Source organism: Gorilla gorilla, chromosome X, assembly GCF_029281585.2.
Source record: "Gorilla gorilla gorilla isolate KB3781 chromosome X, NHGRI_mGorGor1-v2.1_pri, whole genome shotgun sequence".
Lineage (NCBI taxonomy): Eukaryota > Metazoa > Chordata > Mammalia > Primates > Hominidae > Gorilla > Gorilla gorilla.
The window spans coordinates 57,390,235-57,411,024 of record NC_073247.2 but is presented as its reverse complement, the minus strand read 5'-3'; the positions used below and the strand labels follow the sequence as shown (position 1 = coordinate 57,411,024).

Sequence of the window (20,790 nt, the reverse complement as noted above, 5' to 3'; positions counted from 1 at the left end):
GGGCAGAGGGAATCCACATTCAAACCCACATTGGATGGAGACATGTGCGAAAAATAAAGACTTCATTGTATTAAGATGCTGAGACTGGTCGGGTGCAGTGGCTCACGTCTGTAGTCCCAGCTACTCAGGAGGCTGAGATAGGAGGATCTCTTGAGCCCGGGAGGTCGAGGCTGCAGTGAGCTATGATCATGCCACTGCACTCCAGCCCGAGTGACAGAGATCCTGTCTCAAAAAAAAAAAAAAAGATGCTGAGACTTTTGAGGATGTTTGCTATAACAACTGGTGTATCCCAATACATAAGAATTATTTCCAAATATTTTTAAGTACATTTTAACTTAATTTACTATTGTATTATATTTGATTAATTCCTTTTTTTTTTTTGAGACAGTCTTGCTCTGTCACTCAGGGTGGAGTGCAGTGGCACAATCTTGGCTCACTGCAACCTCTGTTTCCCAGGTTCAAGCGATTCTCATGCCTCAGCCTCCCGAGTAGCTGGGATTACAGGCATGAGCCACCACACCCAGCTAATTTTTGTATTTTTGGTAGAGATGGGGTTTTACCATGTTGGCCAGGCTGGTCTCGAACTCCTGATCTCAAGCGATCCACCCACTTTGGCCTCCCAAAGTGCTGGGATTACAGGCGTGAGCCACCACACCCGGCCAGATTCATTCTTAAATTTCTCTAACAGATTTACATTTTGTAATATTTTCTCCATAGAAGTGAGATTTCCATCAGCAGAAACTAACCAATTGGGTTTTAATTTTACCAAAACTAATATGAAGTAGCAAGCCCAAAATAATATATTCATAATTTTTTGTTTTTACATTCTGATACTTTCCATATGTTATTGTGAATTGCTATAACATTCTTTATTAAAAACCTTCAGCGCAGAATTAAGGAATGTCATCATGGTTTCAATGCACTCTGACTTACAATTTTTAAAATTTGGAAGGTGGAGATAATTTTTACAATTCAACAATTATTAACATAGTAATACATAATCACTGAAGAGTTTTAAATCCAAAAATAATTATTGCAAGGGTTTGTTATAGAACACTTACATTTATTTAAACTTGGCAATTACATTGAAAGAGAACATTTTTATTTATGGTTTTTGAGAATAAAGCTATTTTTAATTTCAAAAACTGTTTAAAACACACAAAAGGAAAACTAACACAAAAGTTATAAAATTAACCAATAAAAATTAACATAATGCTGTTTTGTCGTGTAGGGTGGGAAAACAGTAACATATAAGAGGCCTTCAAAAAGTTCATGGAAAATAAACTATATGTAGATTTCAAAAATTTACACAAAAATAAATTCATACTAACTTTTACAGGCACTAAGAAGGATAAGACATCAGCTTGAAAAGGGCCCCTATTAGAGCAATAGGAATTTGGCTAAAACTGAAGCAAGAACAAACATCAAATTTATGGTGAAATCTGGGTAGAAGAAAGGAGAAATCGCTGTTTTACAAAAAGTTCATGGGGACAATGCCCCAAAGAAATCAGCAGTTTACAAATGGATAGCTTGTTTTAAGAAGGGAAGAGACAAAGTTGAAGATAAAGCCCACATTCACATCATTTTTACATCGCATCAATTTGCAAGGAAAAAATTCATCTTGTTCATGCCCTAATTAAAGAGGACTGATGATTAACAGCACAAACAACAGCCAACACCACAGATATCTCAATTGGTTCAGCATACAGTCACAGTTCTTCAGTCACAATTCTGACTGAAAAATTAAAGTTAAGCAAACCTTTCACTCAATGGGTGCTGAAACTGGTTACAGCCAGATCAGCTACAGACAAGTGCAGAGCTTTCAATGGAAATTTTAAACAAGTGGGATCAAGATCCTGAAGCATTTCTTTAAAGAATTATAACAGGAGATGAAACATGGCTTTACGAGTACAATCCTGAAGACAAAGCACATTCAAAACAATGGCTACCAAGAGGCGGCAGTGGCCCAGTCAAAGCAAAAGTGGATCAGTCAAGAGTAAAGGTCATGGCAACAGTTTTTGGGGATGTTCAAAGCATTTTGCTTGTTGACTTTTTGGAGAGCCAAAAAATGATAACATCTGCTTATTATGAGTGTTTTGAGAGAGTTAGCCAAAGCTTTACAGAAAACTGCTCAAGAAAGCTTTACCAGAACGTCTTTTGCTATCACAACAATGCTCCAGTTCATTCTTCTCATCAAACAAGAGTAATTTTGTGAGAGTTTCAATGGGAAATCATTAAGCATCCACCTTACGGTCCTGTTTTGCCTCCTTCTGACTTCTTTTTGTGTCCTAATATTAAAAAATCTTTAAGGGTACCCATTTTCCTTCAGTTAATAATGCAAAAAAGACTGCACTGACATGGTTAAATTCCCAGGATGCTCAGTTCTCTAGGGAAGAACTAAATGGCTGGTATCATTGCTTACAAAAGTGTCTTGACCTTGATGGAGCTTACGTTGAGAAATGAAGTTTATATTTTTAATTTTCATCACTTAATTCCATTATTCCATTAACTTTTAAAAAGTTCCCTTATATTTGGACAGAGTGAAGCATAAAGTACAGAAATTAGCATCTCAAACTAGATAAAAAAATTTTAAGTCACTTTGGTAGATTTGTGAAACAGGAGATTAAAAAAATAAAACTGGCTGGGTGCAGTGGCTCATGTTTGTAATCTTAGCACTTTGGGAAGCCAAGATGGGATAATTGCTTGAGGCCAGGAGTTTGAGACCAGCCTGGGCAACATAGCGAGATCCCATCTCTAAAAAAATAATAAAAAATAACTGGGTACAGTGGCATGTGCCTGTAGTCCCAACTAACTGGGGAGGCTAAGGCAGGAGGATTGCTTGAGCCCAGGAGTTCAAGATTACAGTGAGCTATGATTGTGCCACTGCATTCCAGGCTGGGCAACAGAGAACGAGACGCTGTCTCTGAAAAAAGAACTAAGATTTCAAAATATAAAACTAGGATTTCTTGCTAATTCAATAACTATGCTTTCTTTCATAGCAGCCTGACTTATAAGGAATACATGGAACCAAGGTAGGTGGGTTTGGGGTACAGTGTTCATCATTTTCAAAAAGGAAGCTACCCAACAAATGGTGTTGCGACAACTAGATATCCACACATAAAAAAAAATGAACTTGGACCCCTAATACCTCAAGCCAGATACAAAAATGAATTCAAATGGATCAAAGACCTAAATGTAATAGCCAAACTATAAAATTCTTAGAAGAAAATATAGGTATAAAACTTCTTGACCTTGGCTTAGGCAATATTTGATATTTCTTGGATATAACATCAAAAGGACAAGCAACCAAAAAAAAAAAAAACAGATAAACTGGACTTCATCAAAATTAAAAACTTTTTTTTTTGAGGCAGGGTCTCACTCTGTCACCCAGGCTGGAGTGCAGTGGTGTGATCATAGGTCACTGCAGCCTTAAACTCCTGGGCTCAAGCAATCCTTCTACGTAAGTCTCTTGAACAGCTGGGACTATAGGTATGCGCCACCATGGCTAGCTAATTTTTTATTTTTTGTAGAGATGAGGACTTGCTATGTTGCCTAGTATGGCCTTGAGATCCTGGTTTCAAGCCATCCTCCCACCTCAGCCTCCCAAAGTGTTGGGATTACAGGTGTGAGTCACTGCACCTGGCCCAAAATTAAAAACTGTTGTTCCTCAAAGGACACCATGAGGAAAGTAAAAAGAGAATCAACAGAATGGGAGAAAATATTTACAAATCATATTTCTGATAAGAGACTTGTATCCAGAATATGTAAAGAACTCTTATGACTCAATAAAAAGACTGCCCGTTTAAAAAAATTGAGTTAAGGATCTGAATAATTTCTCCAAAGACAACATAGGAGGTGTGCATGGATGCAGTATTAAAAAATGGGACATTCTAGAACACTGATGGTCAGGGAACTTTGCTGCCCTATTCATTAAAGGGTCAGATTTTCAGCAGCCAAGGACACACATACTCAAATGAATGTGATGGGACTTAAGACGACTCATTCTGGCTGTGTGAACAGCAGCATTTCATAGAAGACAAAGATAAAATCTTGTGTTTTCTGACCTCATAAAGGCTTTTTTTGTGTGATAAAGTAGAAAAGGTCTCTTCAAAAGATATATAAATGGCTAAGGACATCGAGAAAAGCTGTTCAACATCATTAGCCATTAGACAAATGCAAACCATAATCACAGTGAAATACACTTCATACCCACTAGAAAGGCTATAACAAAAAGACAGACAATAACAAGTATTGGTGAGGATGTGCAGAAAATGTAACCTTCACACATTACTGACAGGAATGTAAAATGTTGCAGATGCTATAAAAAATAGTTTGACAATTCCTCAAAATGTTAAAGATAGAGTTACCATATGACTCAATAATTCTATTCCTAGGTATGTACCCAAGAGAAATGAAAACATATGTGCACTCAAAAACCTGTATGAATTTTCTTCTAGAAGACCTGATTAAAACAAAAAAAAACTGTATGAGGATGTTTATAGCACCATTATTCGTAACAGCCCATATGTGGAAACAACCCAAATATCCATCAACTGCTGAACGGATTAACAAAATGTGGTGTATCCATATAACAGAATATTATTTGGTCATAAAAGTAATGAATACTGATACATATAACACGGATGAACTTCCAAAACATTATGCTAAATGAAAAAAGTCAGACTCAAAATGCCATACATTGTATGATTCCATTTATATGAAATGTCCAGAGCGGGCAGTTCCATAAGAACAGAAAGCAGACTAGTGGTTGTTATGAACTCAATAGGCCCTTCTCAAATTCATGTTGAAGACCTAACCCATGATGTGACTTTATTTGGAGACAGGGCCTATAAGTAGGTAATAAAGGTTATGAGAGGTCATAAGGATGGGGCCTTAGTCTGATAGGGCTGGTGTCCTTAGAAGGAGACACCCCAGAGCTCCACCCCCACAAACTGTGCACGTACAGAAGAAAGGCCATGTGAGGACACAGTGAGAAGGTGGCTGTTTACACACTAGGAAGAGAGGCCTCACCAGACGTCAACCCTGATGACACCTTGATCTTGGATTTCTAGACTCTAGAACTATGAAAAAATAAATTTTTTTTTTGAGAGAGAGAGAGGGAGAGAGAGAGAAAGAGAAACGTCTGAAAAAGTCCAAATTTTTGTTCTTTAAGCCACCCAGTCTGTGGTATTTTGTTATGGCAGCCCTAGCAGACTAATACAGTGGTTGCCAGGGGCTGGGGGAAGCGGAGAATGACTAGTAACTGCTAACAGATGTGGGATTTCTTTCTAGGGTGATAAAAACGTTTTGGAATTACACAGGGATGATGATTGTATAACTCTGTGAATATACTAAAAACCACCATATAATTTAAAAGGGTGAATTTTATGGTATGTGAATTCTATCTTGATTTAAAAATTTACATGGCCGGGCGCGGTGGCTCACGCCTGTAATCCCAGCCAAGCCAGGCGGATCACCTGAGGTCGGGAGTTCGAGACCAGCCTGACCAACATGGAGAAACCCTGTCTCTACTAAAAATACAAAATTAGCCGGTTGTGGTGGCACATGCCTGTAATCTCAGCTACTCGGGAGGCTGAGGCAGGAGAATCGGTTGAACTGGGGAGACGGAGGTTGTGGTGAGCCTAGATCGCACCATTGCACTCCAGCCTGGGCAACAAGAGCGAAACTCCGTCTCAAAATAAATAAATAAAAATAAAAATTTATAATAGGTGAATTATCTCACTTAAAAAAATCTAAGAAAAGCAAGCTGCACATTTATGAAAACCACAGAGGTCATGTGACAAACTTAAAACTTGATCTGACTGAGGAACTTAGTAAAATTTCCCTATCTCCCATTCTCCTATTTTGATTTAAAACATCACTTATTAGTTGTAATGTTATGTCTACTTACATTAAACTCTTTCAATCAAGCACTTGAGAAAGTGAAAAAATCTTTTTTTTTTTTTTTTTGAGACGCCCGGCCAAAAAAATCTTTTTATTTTAGTATAAGAAAGGCAAGTGGGCCAGGCATAGTGGTTCACACCTGTAATCCCTGTACTTTGGGAGGCCGAGGTGGGAGAATTGCTTGAGCCTGGGAGTTCGAGACCAGCCTGGGCAACACAAGGAGATCCCATCTCTACAAAAGATACAAAAATTAGCCAGGTACGGTGGTGTGCGCCTGTAGTCCTAGCTACTTGGAAGGCTGAGGTGAGAGGATCCCTTGAACCTGGGAGGTCGAGGCTGCAGTGAGCTGTGATTGTGCCACCACGCTCCAGCCTGGGCAAGAGAGTAAGATCCTGTCTCAAAAATGAAAAGAAAAAAAAAAGAGAAAGGAATGCAAATGGTGAAAATGGAAGGCTTAGTTTCCTCCTGTTCTCATCTTTGTTTTTCTGACTTATATTTTGGCCCTTCTCAAATTTTCTTAATTAACATCCACCTTTTTCCTCTTTGTTTTCTTTTCCTATTCTCCTTACAACACATATTTACTGAAAACCTTTTTATCTGAACAGTAGGGGTTCTGCCCTTAGGTAGTTTACAGTCACATCTTGTCTTTCTCCTTTTCTAACCACCCGTGATTGTGTCTTCATGTAGCCACTATCACATTTCTTTTTGAGACAGGGTCTTGCTCTGTTACCTAGGCTGGAGTGTAGTGGTACTCTCTGCAGCCTGCAGTGGCTCACTGCAGCCTCAACCTCCTAGGCTCAAGTGATCCTTCCAACTCTGCCTCCCGAGCAGCTCGACTACAGGCGCATGCCACCATGCCCAGCTAATTTTTTTACTTTTTGTAGAGACGAGGTCTCACTATGTTGCCCAAGCTGGTCTTGAAGTCCTGGGCTCAAGTAATCCTCCCGCCTTGGCTTCCCAAAGTGCTGGGATTACAGGTGTGAGCCACTACACTCGACCCCACTATCACATTTTCTTACCCATCTATACATATACACACCTCTACTTGTGATGATTGTTCATATACTTATAATGTATCTATGTGTATATATGAATACAAAAGTATTATATTCATCATATACATGATTTGGGTATACAATAAACTGTATATATTTTAAATGTATAAAGTTTTGACACACACATCTACATACATTTGTACAACTAGCATCACAACCAAGATAATGTGTCCATCACCCCCAAAAGTTTCCTTGTATCCTCCTGCTTCCCTGTCTCCTCCCAGAAAACCAGTGATCTGCTTTCTGTCACTAAAGATTACAGATAGTCCTTGCTTTGCATGGTGGTATGATACTGTAAAAATGACTGTGCAAGCTAAAACTGTGAAAAGCAATCTTAATAAACAATGGGGAAAACTGTCATTGTTTAATGACCTTTAAAAATTTTGTCAAAACATTAAAAAGCTATCTTCCCATTGACTATAAACATATAGTGAAATAAAAAATAATAAAACCAATATGTATTTAATATACTATAATTTGAAACACTAGAAACATTGAGAATTACACTTTTATTTATTTGTAAAAACTTATCAAGATTACAGTGCTTAACTCCTTTTTTTTTAATATTAATCTTTTTTTTTATTATACTTTAAGTTTTAGGGTACATGTGCACATTGTGCAGGTTAGTTACATATGTATACATGTGCCATGCTGGTGCACTGCACCCACTAACTCGTCATCTAGCATTAGGTATACCTCCCAATGCTATCCCTCCCCCCTCCCCCCACCCCACCACAGTCCCCAGAGTGCAATATTCCCCTTCCTATGTCCATGTGATCTCATTGTTCAATTCCCACCTATGAGTGAGAATATGTGGTGTTTGGTTTTTTGTTCTTGTGATAGTTTACTGAGAATGATGATTTCCAATTTCATCCATGTCCCTACAAAGGACATGAACTCATCATTTTTTATGGCTGCATAGTATTCCATGGTGTATATGTGCCACATTTTCTTAATCCAGTCTATCATCGTTGGACGTTTGGGTTGGTTCCAAGTCTTTGCTATTGTGAATAATGCCGCAATAAACATACGTGTGCATGTGTCTTTAGAGCAGCAAGATTTATAGTCATTTGGGTATATATCCAGTAATGGGATGGGTGGGTCAAATGGTATTTCTACTTCTAGATCCCTGAGGAATCGCCACACTGACTTCCACAATGGTTGAACTAGTTTACAGTCCCACCAACAGTGTAAAAGTGTTCCTATTTCTCCACATCCTCTCCAGCACCTGTTGTTTCCTGACTTTTTAATGATTGCCATTCTAACTGGTGTGAGATGGTATCTCATAGTGGTTTTGATTTGCATTTCTCTGATGGCCAGTGATGATGAGCATTTTTTCATGTGTTTTTTGGCTGCATAAATGTCTTCTTTTGAGAAGTGTCTGTTCATGTCCTTCGCCCACTTTTTGATGGGGTTGTTTTTTTCTTGTAAATTTGTTTGAGTTCATTGTAGATTCTGGATATTAGCCCTTTGTCAGATGAGTAGGTTGCGAAAATTTTCTCCCATTTTGTAGGTTGCCTGTTCACTCTGATGGTAGTTTCTCTTGCTGTGCAGAAGCTCTTTAGTAATGCCGCATACCTACAACTATCTGATCTTTGACAAACCTGAGAAAAACAAGCAATGGGGAAAGGATTCCCTATTTAATAAATGGTGCTGGGAAAACTGGCTAGCCATATGTAGAAAGCTGAAACTGGATCCCTTCCTTACACCTTATACAAAAATCAATTCAAGATGGATTAAAGATTTAAACGTTAGACCTAAAACCATAAAAACCCTAGAAGAAAACCTAGGCATTACCATTCAGGACATAGGCATGGGCAAGGACTTCATGTCCAAAACACCAAAAGCAATGGCAACAGAAGACAAAATTGACAAATGGGATCTACTAAAACTAAAGAGCTTAACTGCTTTTCATTGTATAACTTACAACATGGAGCAAGCACCTTTTCTACCCCTTGGCAAATTGTCATATTCCCTTCTAAGTGTGGATTAGTTTTCAACATTTTGTTCTTTGTACCTTCAATGTTGTAAAATACTTCCAAGAATTCCTTTAATGTGCACTTTTTCACTAGTATCACTTCCTCTGGGACATCTTCATTCTTTTCACCATAACCATTTTCTTCATTTATGTTGATAAGTTTGCCTTCACTAAGTTCTTTTTGGCTGTAAACCTAGAGCTTCTAAAACAGCAGCATATCCCCATATTCCCATGGTTAGCTATTTCTTTTATAACTCTATTCATCTTTGATTCAAATTTCTCTTCTACTGTTATCACTTGTTATTTCTTTCAATGTTTGGTAGAATTCTCAGTGAAACCATCTGGGCCTGGAGGTATTTTTAGGGGAAGTTTTTAATTACAAATTCAATGTCACTAATAGCTTTGGGGCTATTCAAATGATCTATTTCACATGGATCGAGTTTGGTAGTTTGTTCAGGGAACCTCCAAGGAAGGTAGGAAAAATAAAACAGAGAAATGAAAAACAGAGAACACACACACACACACACACACACACACAATAAAAGGACACGCTGAAGTCCTAACATATTAATAATTGCATCAAATATAAGTGGTCTAAACCAATTAAAAGACAGATTGATACAGCAGATTTAAAAATATGATCCAAATATATGCTGTCTAAATAAAACATACTTAAAATATAAGGATATAAGTAGGTTGAAAGTAAAATAATGGAGAAAGACATATGATGCAAACATCACTCAAAAGAAAGCAAAAGTGACTATACTAACATCAGATAAAGTAGACTTCATAGTAAAGAAAATTACCAGAGATGAAGAGGAATATTATATAATGATAAAAGTGTCATCAAGAAGACATAGCAATCATAAATGTGTGTGCACCAAACAACAGTGCTCCAAAACATGTGAAGCAAAAATGAACTGAACTCAAAGTGGAAATGGACAAATCCATGATTATAGCTATAGACCTCAACCTCTCTCAATAATTGATAGAACCAACAAACAGAAAATCAACAAGGGTACAGAAGAACTCAACACTACCACCAACTAACAGAGTTGAACGAATTGACATTTATGGAATACTCTACCCAACAAGAGCAGCATACACTTATTTTTAAGCACCCATGGAACATGTACCATGACAGACCATATCCTGGGCCATAAAATAAACCTCAACAAATTTAAATAACTGGAATTATATAGAGTGTGTTTTCTGATCACAGTGGAATCAAAACTAGAAACTGGCCACACGCAGTGGCTCACACCCATAATCCCAGCACTTTGGGAGGTCAAGGTGGGAGGATTGCTTGAGCCCAGGAGTTCGAGACCAGCCTGGACAATATAGTGAGATCTCATCTCTTAAAAGAAAAGAAAGAAAAAAAAAAGAAAACTAGAAATCAGCAACAGAAAGATAACAAGAAAACCTCCAAACGCTTGGAAACCAAAAATCACACTTTGAAATAATCCATGGGTGAAAGAAGAAATTTCAAGAGAAGTTAAAAAAATATATACTTAAGAGAACGAAAATGAAATTCAACATATCAAAATTTATGAGACACGGTTAAAGCAGGTGCTGAGAGGAAAATTTATAGTACTACATGCTTACATTAGATAAGAGAAAAAGCTTCAAATCAATAAATTAAGTTCTCAACACTAGAAACGAGAAAAAAGCAAAATAAACCCAAAGTAAGCAGAAGGATAAAAATAATAAAGACCAGGAATCAATGAGATTAAAAACAGAAAAGTAATGGGCCGGGCGCACTGGCTCACACTTGTAATCCCAGCACTTTGGGAGGCCGAGGTGGTTGGATTGCTTGAGCCCGGGAGTTCAAGACCAGCCTGGGCAACATGGCGAAACCCCTGTCTCTACAAAAAAAAAAAAAAAAAACTACAAAAATTAGCCTGGCGTGGTGGCATGCGCCTGTAGTCCCAGCTACTTAGGAGGCTGAGGCAGGAGGATCACTTGAGCCCAAAAGGTCCAGGCTGTAGTGAGCTGTGATCATGCCACTGTACTCCAGCGTGAGTGACAGAGTAAGACCCTGTCTCTAAAAACAAACAGAAAAATAAAAAGAGTGTTCTGTGAAATGATCAAGATAACTGACCAACCTATAGCAAGAAAAAAAGATAATACAAAAATTGCCAATAATAGGAATGAAAGAGGGATACTATTTTTTTTAACTTGTTTCAAGTATGTTCACAATTGTTCACTGAAGCATTTTTATGTTGGCTGTTTTAAAATCTTTGTTAAACTATTCTAATATCTGGCATCTTGATGTCGGCATCTGTCTTTGGTCAAGTTGAGACCTTCCTGATTCTTGATGAGTAATTTTTTACTGAAACCTAGACATTTGGGGCATTATGAGACTCTGGATCTTATGCAAACCTTCGATTTTGGCTGGCTTCCTATGACACTATCTGGCTGGAGATCAGGGTTGGGGGCATTGCCTTGTTACCACCAGGTGGTTCTATAAGACCTAGTTCACCATTTGGCCTGTGTCAACATCCCTGTTACTGTTGGGTGGGGCTGAGAGTTTCGGCCCCCCACTAGGCTTCCATGGATACCTCCATCACTGGGATTGGTGAGAATGCCTTGCTATTGTTTCCTGCATGGCCTCCACTGACACTGCTGAACAGAGGTGAAAATCCTGACTGTCCACTCAGTCTCCTCTAACACAACCCCAAATGGGGTACATCATTGCTGTCTAGGCTCCCTACTACATCTTTGCTGGAGAAGGTTGGGGTGGCCCAAAGTATTTTTCTGTGGTGTTTGACTGGAGAAGAGTTTTCTGTCTAAAAGTTTTTCATGTTGGCCAGGCACAGTGATTCACACCTGTAATCCCAGCCCTTTGGGAGGCCGAAGTGGGTGGATCACTTGAGGTCAAGAGTTTGAGACCAGCCCGGCCAACGTGGTGAAACCCCACCTCTACTAAAAATACAAAAATTAGCTGGGTGTGATGGTGTGCACCTGCAATCCCAGCTACTTGGGAGGCTGAGGCAGGAGAATCATTTTAACCAGGGAGGCGAAGGTTGCAGCAAGCAGAGATGGCGCCACTGCACTCCAGCCTGGGCGACAGAGATTCAGTCTCAAAAAAATAATAAAATAAAAAAAAAAAGGTTTCCTGTCTGATAGGCTGTCCCTTTCCTGGTCATTTGGCTAGAGAGGACAGGCTTTTCTTAGTTTTTGTTTTTTGTTTTTGCTGGTTTGTGCTTCTGGGTTGCTAGCTTCTCCAGCACCAACTCTGGGAACAAAAAGAAATCCCAGGGAACATAAAACTGGGTTGTTCCTCAGGTCTCAAGGACTCTAACTGTTCTGCTTTCTTCTCCTGATCTTTCAAAGTCTTATGTTTGCATTATATAAAATGCTCAGGGTTTTTAATTGTACTTAGTGGGAGGCATAGGGAAAAGCATACCTACTCCATCTTTCTGGAAGTAGAAGTCTAGCCAAGATTGAATTTTAAAATGAAAGCAACACAGGGAATACTATGAGCCATTCTATACATGTAAATTCAACAACTTAGATGAAACAAACCAGTACCTTAAACTACAAACTACCCGAAGTCACTCAACATGAAATAGTTACAGGGCTATTCAAATTATCTATTAAAGGACTCAAATTTGCCACGTGCAATGGCTCACGCCCGTAATCCCAACATTTTGGTAGGCTGAGGCGGGAGGATCACTTGAGCCCAGGAGTTTCAGACCAGACTGGCCAACATAGGAAGACTTCATCTCTACAAAAAATTCTTAAAAAATTAGCCGCATATGGCGGCACAGGCCTGTGGTCCCAGCTCTTGGGAGGCTGAGGTGGGAAGATTGCTTGGGCTTAGGAGGTTGAGGCTGCAGTGAGCCGTGATTGTGCCATTTCACTGCAGCCTGGGTGACAGAGCAAGGCCTCAAACAAACAAACAAAAAAAAGAACTCAAATTTATACTTAAGCAAATCCCCAAAGAGAAGCCTCCAGGTCTGGAGTGTTTCATTGGAGAATTCCATCAAACATTTTAATAAGAATTAACCCCAGTTCTATACCATTTCTTCCAAAAACTAGAAGAGGAAGGAATATTTCCCAACTAATTTTATAAGACCAGTACTACCCTGATACAATACAGATATAAATATCATGAGAGGTTGGGTGCACTGGCTCATGCCTGTAATCCCAGCACTTTGGGAGGCCAATGCTGGAGGGCTGCTTGAGGTCAGGAGCTTGAGACCAGCCTGGGCAACATGGTGAAACCCTGTCTCTACAAAAAATACAAAAATCAGCTGGGCGTGGTGATGAACACTTGTAATCCCAGCTACTCAGGAGGCTGAGGCAGGAGGATCACTTGAGCCTAGGAGGTGGAAGTTGTGCTGAGCTTGAGATGGTGCCACTGCACTCCAGCCTGGGCAACAGAGCGAGACCCTGTCTCTCACATTATTTATATATATAAATAATTTATAAATGTATATATATAATAAATATATATATATAAATATAAATATATAAAAATAAATTTATATATATAAATTTATAAATATATATAAAATATATATACATTAATTATATATAATATATATAAATTAATTATAATATATAATATATATATAAATTTATAGCTATATAAATATATAAATTAATTATATATAACTAATTATATATAATTATTTATATATATATAAGACTACAGGTCAATATTCCTCGGGAACATAAAAATAAGACATAAAAATACACAGACATAAAAATTTCCAACAAGATATTTGCAAGTCAAATCAAGCAGTATAAAAATATAATATAATCCCTGATCAACTTGGTGTTATGGACTGAATTGTGTCACCCCCAAAATTTAACCCCCAATGTGACTGTATTTGGAGACAAGGCCTACAGGAGGTAATTAAGCTTAAATAAGGTCATAAGGGAAAGGCCATGTGAACACACAGTGAGAAGGCAGCAAGCAAGGAAGAGAGCCCTCACCAAAACTGAACTCTGCAAGACCTTGATCTAGGACTTTCAGCCTCCAGAACTTTGAGAAATAAATTTCTGTTGTTTAAGCTATCCAGCCTGTGATATTTTGTTATGGCAGCCCAAGCTGACTAATACTCAGGTTTGCTCAAGCAATGAAAGGCTTGTTCAATATTAAAAAAAATCAATCAATGTAATCTATAACATTAACAGGCTGAAGAAGAAAAAAAATCACCTGATCATATCATTTGATAGGGATCATTTCAGTTGACAAAATTCAATACCCATTTATGAAAAAAACTACCACACATTAGGAGTAGAGGTGAACTTCCTCAACTTGACAAAGAATATCTATGAAAAACCCTATAGTTAATATCATACTTAATATATTGAAAGACTGAAAGCCTTCCGCCTAAGACTGGGAACAAGACAATGATGTCTGCTCTCTCCACTGCTATTTGACATACTACAAGACATTTTAGCTGCTAGAATAAGGCAAGAAAAGAAATAAAAAGTAAACAGATTGGAAAGGAAGAAATAAAACCATCTTTATTTGCAGGTAACATGATGGTCTACACAGAAAATCCTAAGGAACCTCTTTTTTTTTTTTTTTAAATAAAACTGCCAGAACTAAGTAATTCAGCAGGGTTATAGAAAACACAAGATCAACACACAAAAATTGGTTTTATTTGTATGTACTAGCAATGACCATGTGGAAACCTAAATTATAAATACAACACCATTAACAACTGCTCAAAAAATTTTAACACTTAAGCATAAATTTAGCAAAATGTGTACAGGACTTGTACAGATGTCAATTCTTCCCAAGTGATAAAGGTTTAATACAATCCTTATGAAAATCCAGCAAGATTTTTTGTACATATGGAAAGCTTATTATAAAATTTGAATGGAAAGACAAAGAAAGTGGAATAGCCACAGCAATTTTGAAAAAAGAATAAAGTGGGAAGAATCAACTTACCTGATTTTGAACTTTGATCTATGCCTCATATCTTACACAAAATTAATTCAAAATGGTTCACGCATTTAAATGTAAAACTATAAAACTCTTAAAAGAAAACATAGAAGAATATTTTTGAGACACAGAGCTAAGTGAAAAGTTCACAGCATGACATTAAAAGCATGATCCAGAAGAAAAAAAAATCAATAAATTGAACTTCATCAAAATCACAAACTTATACTTTGTGAACAACCCTGTTAACTGGACGAAAAGTCAATCTATAAATAGACTGGGAGAAAATATTTGCAAACCACATATTTGACAATGGATTCATATCTCAAATTTATAAGTAATTCTCAACACTCAATAGTAAAAAAACAAAGAATCTGATAGAAAACAGGCAAAAGACAAAGATATATTTCACTGAAAAGGGTATATGGATGGCAAATAGAAAGCTCTGCCAAAAAACCTTAAGACTAGCTCCTAGTTAAAAGGCAAGTCTGAGAGTAACTTCATACCATGGGGTATCTAAATAGGCCTGAATTTATATAGTACTTAAAAATGTTAATTGAACTCATTTGATTTTGAAAATCTGTTGAAGGACATGAAAACAAATTATTTATTAATGTTCCAATATAATTTCATATCACAAAGATTTAATTTTTAAGGTGACTTACAAAATTCAGAAAGTAAAAATCACAAGACATAGTTTGACCCATGCAAAATGATGATAGTTAAGGGTTGCTGTGATAAGCAGCTGTGGTTGAGGAAATTAGGTACTCCAAACAAAGTTTAGGTACTCCAACCAAATCCTAAATAGGTTGAGCCTCCAATATGGCTGGCTCATATTGAAAGCCAAAAGAGAAATCCAAGGAAGATGATAAAAGTATGGAGATTTCCATTAAATTCAGGAAATGAGATAAACATATTTCATAACAAAATTGTTCTCAAAGTGTCATCCCCAGACTAGTGGCATCAGTATCATGTCAGGAGTTGTTAGAAATGCAAATTCTCAGACCTCACACCTCAGATCTACTGAATCAAAAACTAGGGGTGAGGTTAAGAAATCTGTTCTAACAAGCCCTCCAAATGATTCTGATGCACCCTAAAATTTGAGAATTACTGTTCCATAGGAAAGGCTACATACTACAGTACAAGTCTTATTGATATTTTCTAAAAACAGAAACTGATATACCTACCAAGAGCAACCAGTTAAGGATTTCATTAAGGAATTCAATATGATCAATAATTTAATAGTCTGCCTTGTTGTTCCATTAAAATTAAGAGTTTCGTATGATAGGCAAAGAACTATGGGAAACAGAAAAGATTTACCAACAATTCACAGCACTTATAATGGTAAATATTTGAAGCCCTCGGAACAAATATTAGAGCACTGAAGCCACACACGAATTAGGAATGCACATCCCTATATTTGAAAACAAGTTAAACTCTTTTAGTTTCTAAAATTACTGTTGTTCTTAGGCTGAGCGCGTGGGCTCACACATTTAATTCTAGCACTTGGGAGGCCAAGGCGGACAAATTACTCGAGGCTAGGAGTTTGAGACCAGCCTGGCCAACATGGTGAAACCCCGTCTCTACTAAAAATACAAAAATATCCAGGCATGGTGGCACATGCCTGTAACCCCAGCTATTCAAGTGGCTGAAGCATGAGAATCACTTGAACTCAGGAGGCGGAGGTTGCAGTGAGCTGACAACATGCCACTGCACTCCAGCCTGAGTGACAGAGCGAGACCCTATCTCAAAAAATTAAAAAAATGAAAATAAATTACTGTTCTTAAACTGTTGCTCCATTCTTGCTACCCTACTTACCCATGGCTCACTTATCAGATAACATTTTTAAAGTGGTACAGGGGACATTTTCCACTCAGCCTAAAAGATTAAAATCACCTCCAATGAGTAGACAATTAATACTGACTTACAAACAAGACTAAAGTCAAGATGCTAGTCACACTCAATAATCCTCGGAGTATCAATGGAATGGTGATGGTCAACTCAGCACCAGGGCTGCTATATTTGTATAAAAATACTGACAACAAGGACATGAAAACACTCAACTCCTATGTTCATTCATGATGCTACTCTGATTTTTAGGGGGCAGGAGTGGTGTTGATGATGAGCCAGTGAGTTTTGGGACATGTGCTGAGCAAGGCTGTGGAGCTTTCCTTAACAGAGCATAGGCAGCCTCTCTGTGGGTAGGACAGCCTCTGTGGGTAGGACAGCCTGGGTTTCTAGAAATGATTCCAACAAGCATTTCTGGAGCATGACTAGGTCTTAAAAACCTAGTACTAGGAGCAGAGAATTCAAGGATGTTATCTCTGCCCTTAAAAAAATCTAATATGTAATAGAAATTGATGGGTGTACAATAAGATCTGCAATTTCTCACAGTAACCAGTAGGTCCCACTAGCCCCTTTATTTGGCACTCTACATTCTACCCATTCATTCATTCACTCAAACTTTTACTCAGCATTTTGTTTAATGTCAACCTTTGTGTAAAGTATTGGAAACACAAAGACCAGAAAGAAAAAATGGCTTCCAAAACCAGTCGCTACTCTTTAGCTGAACTTATTACTTATTACTTCCTCTGGCAGAAAAGTCCTTCTCTCCTCTTTCTAAAACCAAAGCCCTCTCCTATTTCAATTTTCTTCTCAGGTCTAATGCAAATGAAGGCCATGTGCTTAGAGTCAACTCAATCATTCAGTAATCCCCTTTTATTTGGGTTTATGCATTTACAAACTCTATGTTTTTGGCCCTCTATTTACAGGTACCATTACTCTATGTTTTTGACCCTCTATTTATAGATACCATTACTTTAAGACCCTATTTTATATATATATATGTTATATATATATAAAACTTCCCACAGGTGTTTCTATAGTTTGAATGTGTCACCAAAAGTTTGTGTATTGGAACCTTAATTCCCAATGTGACGGTGTTGGGAGGTGGGGTCTTTAAGAGATAATTGGGTATTGAGGGTGGAGTGCTCATGAATTGACTAATGCTGTTATAGCAGCAGTTAGTTCTTGTGGGAATGAGTTCCTGCAGGAGTGAATTAATTCTCACAAGAGTGGGTCATCATAAAAGTGAGCTTGGCTCACTCTTGTGATCTCTTAAACACATGTTCACTTGTCCTTCTTCTTTTCTCACATGTTATGACACAGTATAAAAGCCCTTCAGAAGCTGCTGCCATGCCCTTGGACTTCCCAGTCTTTAGAACTGTGAGCCAAATATTTCTTTATAAATTATACAGACTCGGCCAGGCGCGGTGGCTCAGGCCTGTAATCCCAGCACTTTGGGAGGCCAAGGTGGGCAGATCACGAAGTCAGGAGTTCAAGAATGGCCTGGCCAGCATGATGAAACCCTGTCTCTATTAAAAAAAATACCAAAAAAATTAGCTGGGCATGGTGGTGCACGCCTGTAATTCCAACTACTTGGGAGGGTAAGGCAGGAGAATCTCTTGAACCCGGGAGGCAGAGGTTGCAGTGAGCCAAGATGGTGCCACTGCACTCCAGCCTGGGTGACAGAGTGAGACTCCATCTCAAAACAAACAAACAAACAAACAAACAAATAAATAAATAAAACAGACTCAGGTATTGTTATAACAACAGTAAACAGACTAAGACAGGCATTATGTAATTAATTCTGTTTCTCTCAGAAGACTAATAAATGCTACTGACTGTTGAGTCAAGACTTGGAAATTCTTGTCTCCAAAATTTTATCATAATTTCAGATTGGACTTCAAATGGTTTTATCCTATGAATAATGGGCACATACTATATGTCCCTAAATACATGAGCCTGACTTTACTGCTTATTATAGCCTGGTAAAATCTGCCACTGGTCTGAGTGAATTGGTGAAAATGGTATGGGACTTTGTACTATAAATGCATAATTAGCCACTCTAAGTTTCTCCCCAAGCAGCAGACAGATAAACATGAGAGCATTCATTCCCTAAGTCAAAGGTGCAAGCATGCAAATACCTGAGAGAAGGCTGTGGAACAGTGTCTGGACTGGCTGGTACCTGGACTCCCTTTTCCCATTCTTCCTTCCACGTATCAGCAAAGAGGTAATAGCTATCAGGATTAATGTGGTGAGAATCTGGAAGTTTCATGGCACTGATGAGGTCCTTCCGGAATACCTGGAAAGATATTGCACATATCTTGAGTAGACCATCACTATGCAACTGATACCATTCAATGTTCTCCTTTTAAAAAGACCATCCCTATCCACTCTGCTTCCAACAAGAGAAACATCTCTAACTTCCTAAATGGCCAGATCAACTTCTGTTTGGAAAGGTTTGAAGTACTGACAAGGAAGCCAGCTTATTTGGGATTTAATAAAGGGTAATGCAGTCCTTCCTGAATTATTTTCTTGGGTGCTCTAAATTTAAACCAACAATACAGGTTACTCAAAACAGTTTGTATAAAACAATCCTTAACTTTCTTAAATTAAGTAACAAGTATCCACTGATAGTTAATAATTATTTGGGCATCATTTCATTTTAAAATTTATTTAGAAATAATTTTAGACTTAAAGAAAAGTTATCAAATAGTAAAGTTTCCATATATCCTTCACTTAGTTTCCTCTAATTGTTTACAGTTTATATAACCAGAGTTCAATTACCTAAACCAGGAAAGTAGCAATGCTATAATACTATTAACTAATGTATAGAATTCATTCAAATTTTCACTATTTTTCTCCCTAATGTCTTTCTGTTCCAGAATTTAATTTTATTTTTTTGAGACAGGGTCTCACTATGTTACCTAGGCTGGAGTGCGATAGCATGACTTTGGCTCACTGCAACCTCTGCCTCCCAGGCTCAAGCGATCCTCCCACCTCAGCCTCCTGAGTAGCTGGGACTACAGGCACATACCACCATGCCCAGCTAATTTTTGTAATTTTTTTTTTGTAATTTTTGTAGAGGCAGGGTTTCGACAGGTTGCCCAGGCTGGTCTCAAACTGCTAAACTCAAGTGATCTGCCCGCCTTGGCCTCTCAAAGTGCTGGGATTATAGGCGTGAGGCACGGTGCCTGGCCTCAGAGTGTCTTTAATGAGGCAGTGGTTAAGTAGTGGTGGCAATTTCCAATTTGCTAAACTACTATCTTTGGGAAAGATGGTGCTGTGGGAAATCCTTCCTTAGTTCTGGAAAGTGTGTGTCAACATCCTAAAATATTTCATTATTTTCCAAGTGATAGTCTTTATAAAATATATCAATTGATTACAAGATCATGCTTTGGGCTTGACTAATAATGAATAATGCCAAATGATCTAATTACAAAGCATAAGCCGTACCTTCATACTTGACATAACTGCTTATGAAATCTGCTCTACATAGTTTCCTAACCTGAAAACATATTGCAGTGGATTGAATGGTGGCCTCCAAAAAGATATGTCCACATCCTAGTTCCCAGAAACTATGGATATTACTTTATTTGGAAAAAGGGTCTTTGCAGATGTAATTAAGTTAAGAATCTTCAGGTGAAGATATCATTCTGGAATATCCAAGTGGGCTCTAAGTCCATTGACAAGTGTCCTTACAAGAGAAAGGTGGAGGGAGATTTGAGATGGAAGAGGAGTAGGTAGTGTGATCATGGAGGCAGAGATTAGAGTGATTCATTGATCCACAAATCAATCAATGCTGACATCCACCAAAAGCTGGAAGAGGCAAAGAACGAATCGCCCTTAAAACCTACGGAGGGAGCACAGACTGGCTGATTTTTTACTTTTGGCCTTCATACTGTGAAAGAATAAATTCCTACTGTTTTAAGCTACCTCGTTTATGTTAATTTATTACAGCCCTAGGAAACTAATACACATGTTTACCAAACAGAAGAGTAACTTGAAGACTACAGACAAAGGTATACAAAAGCAGAGGCCAATGAAATGTGGTCCTTGTCTATGGCTTCAGAAATACTCAAACCTGGCTGGGTGCGGTGGCTCAC

General features: G+C 38.0%; 1 protein-coding gene across 3 annotated transcripts in view; it reads right to left on the bottom strand.

Moving 5' to 3' along the window:
- The window catches only part of JADE3 (jade family PHD finger 3), a 150,096-nt gene that overhangs the window by 45,223 nt on the left and 84,083 nt on the right, over window positions 1-20,790 (bottom strand). For all 3 annotated transcript variants that reach the window (XM_055375642.2, XM_031006012.1, XM_055375641.1), the window contains exon 4: window positions 18,829-18,986. In XM_055375642.2, the coding sequence (XP_055231617.1) occupies window positions 18,829-18,986 (158 nt within the window). The remainder of the gene's footprint in view (window positions 1-18,828; window positions 18,987-20,790) is intronic.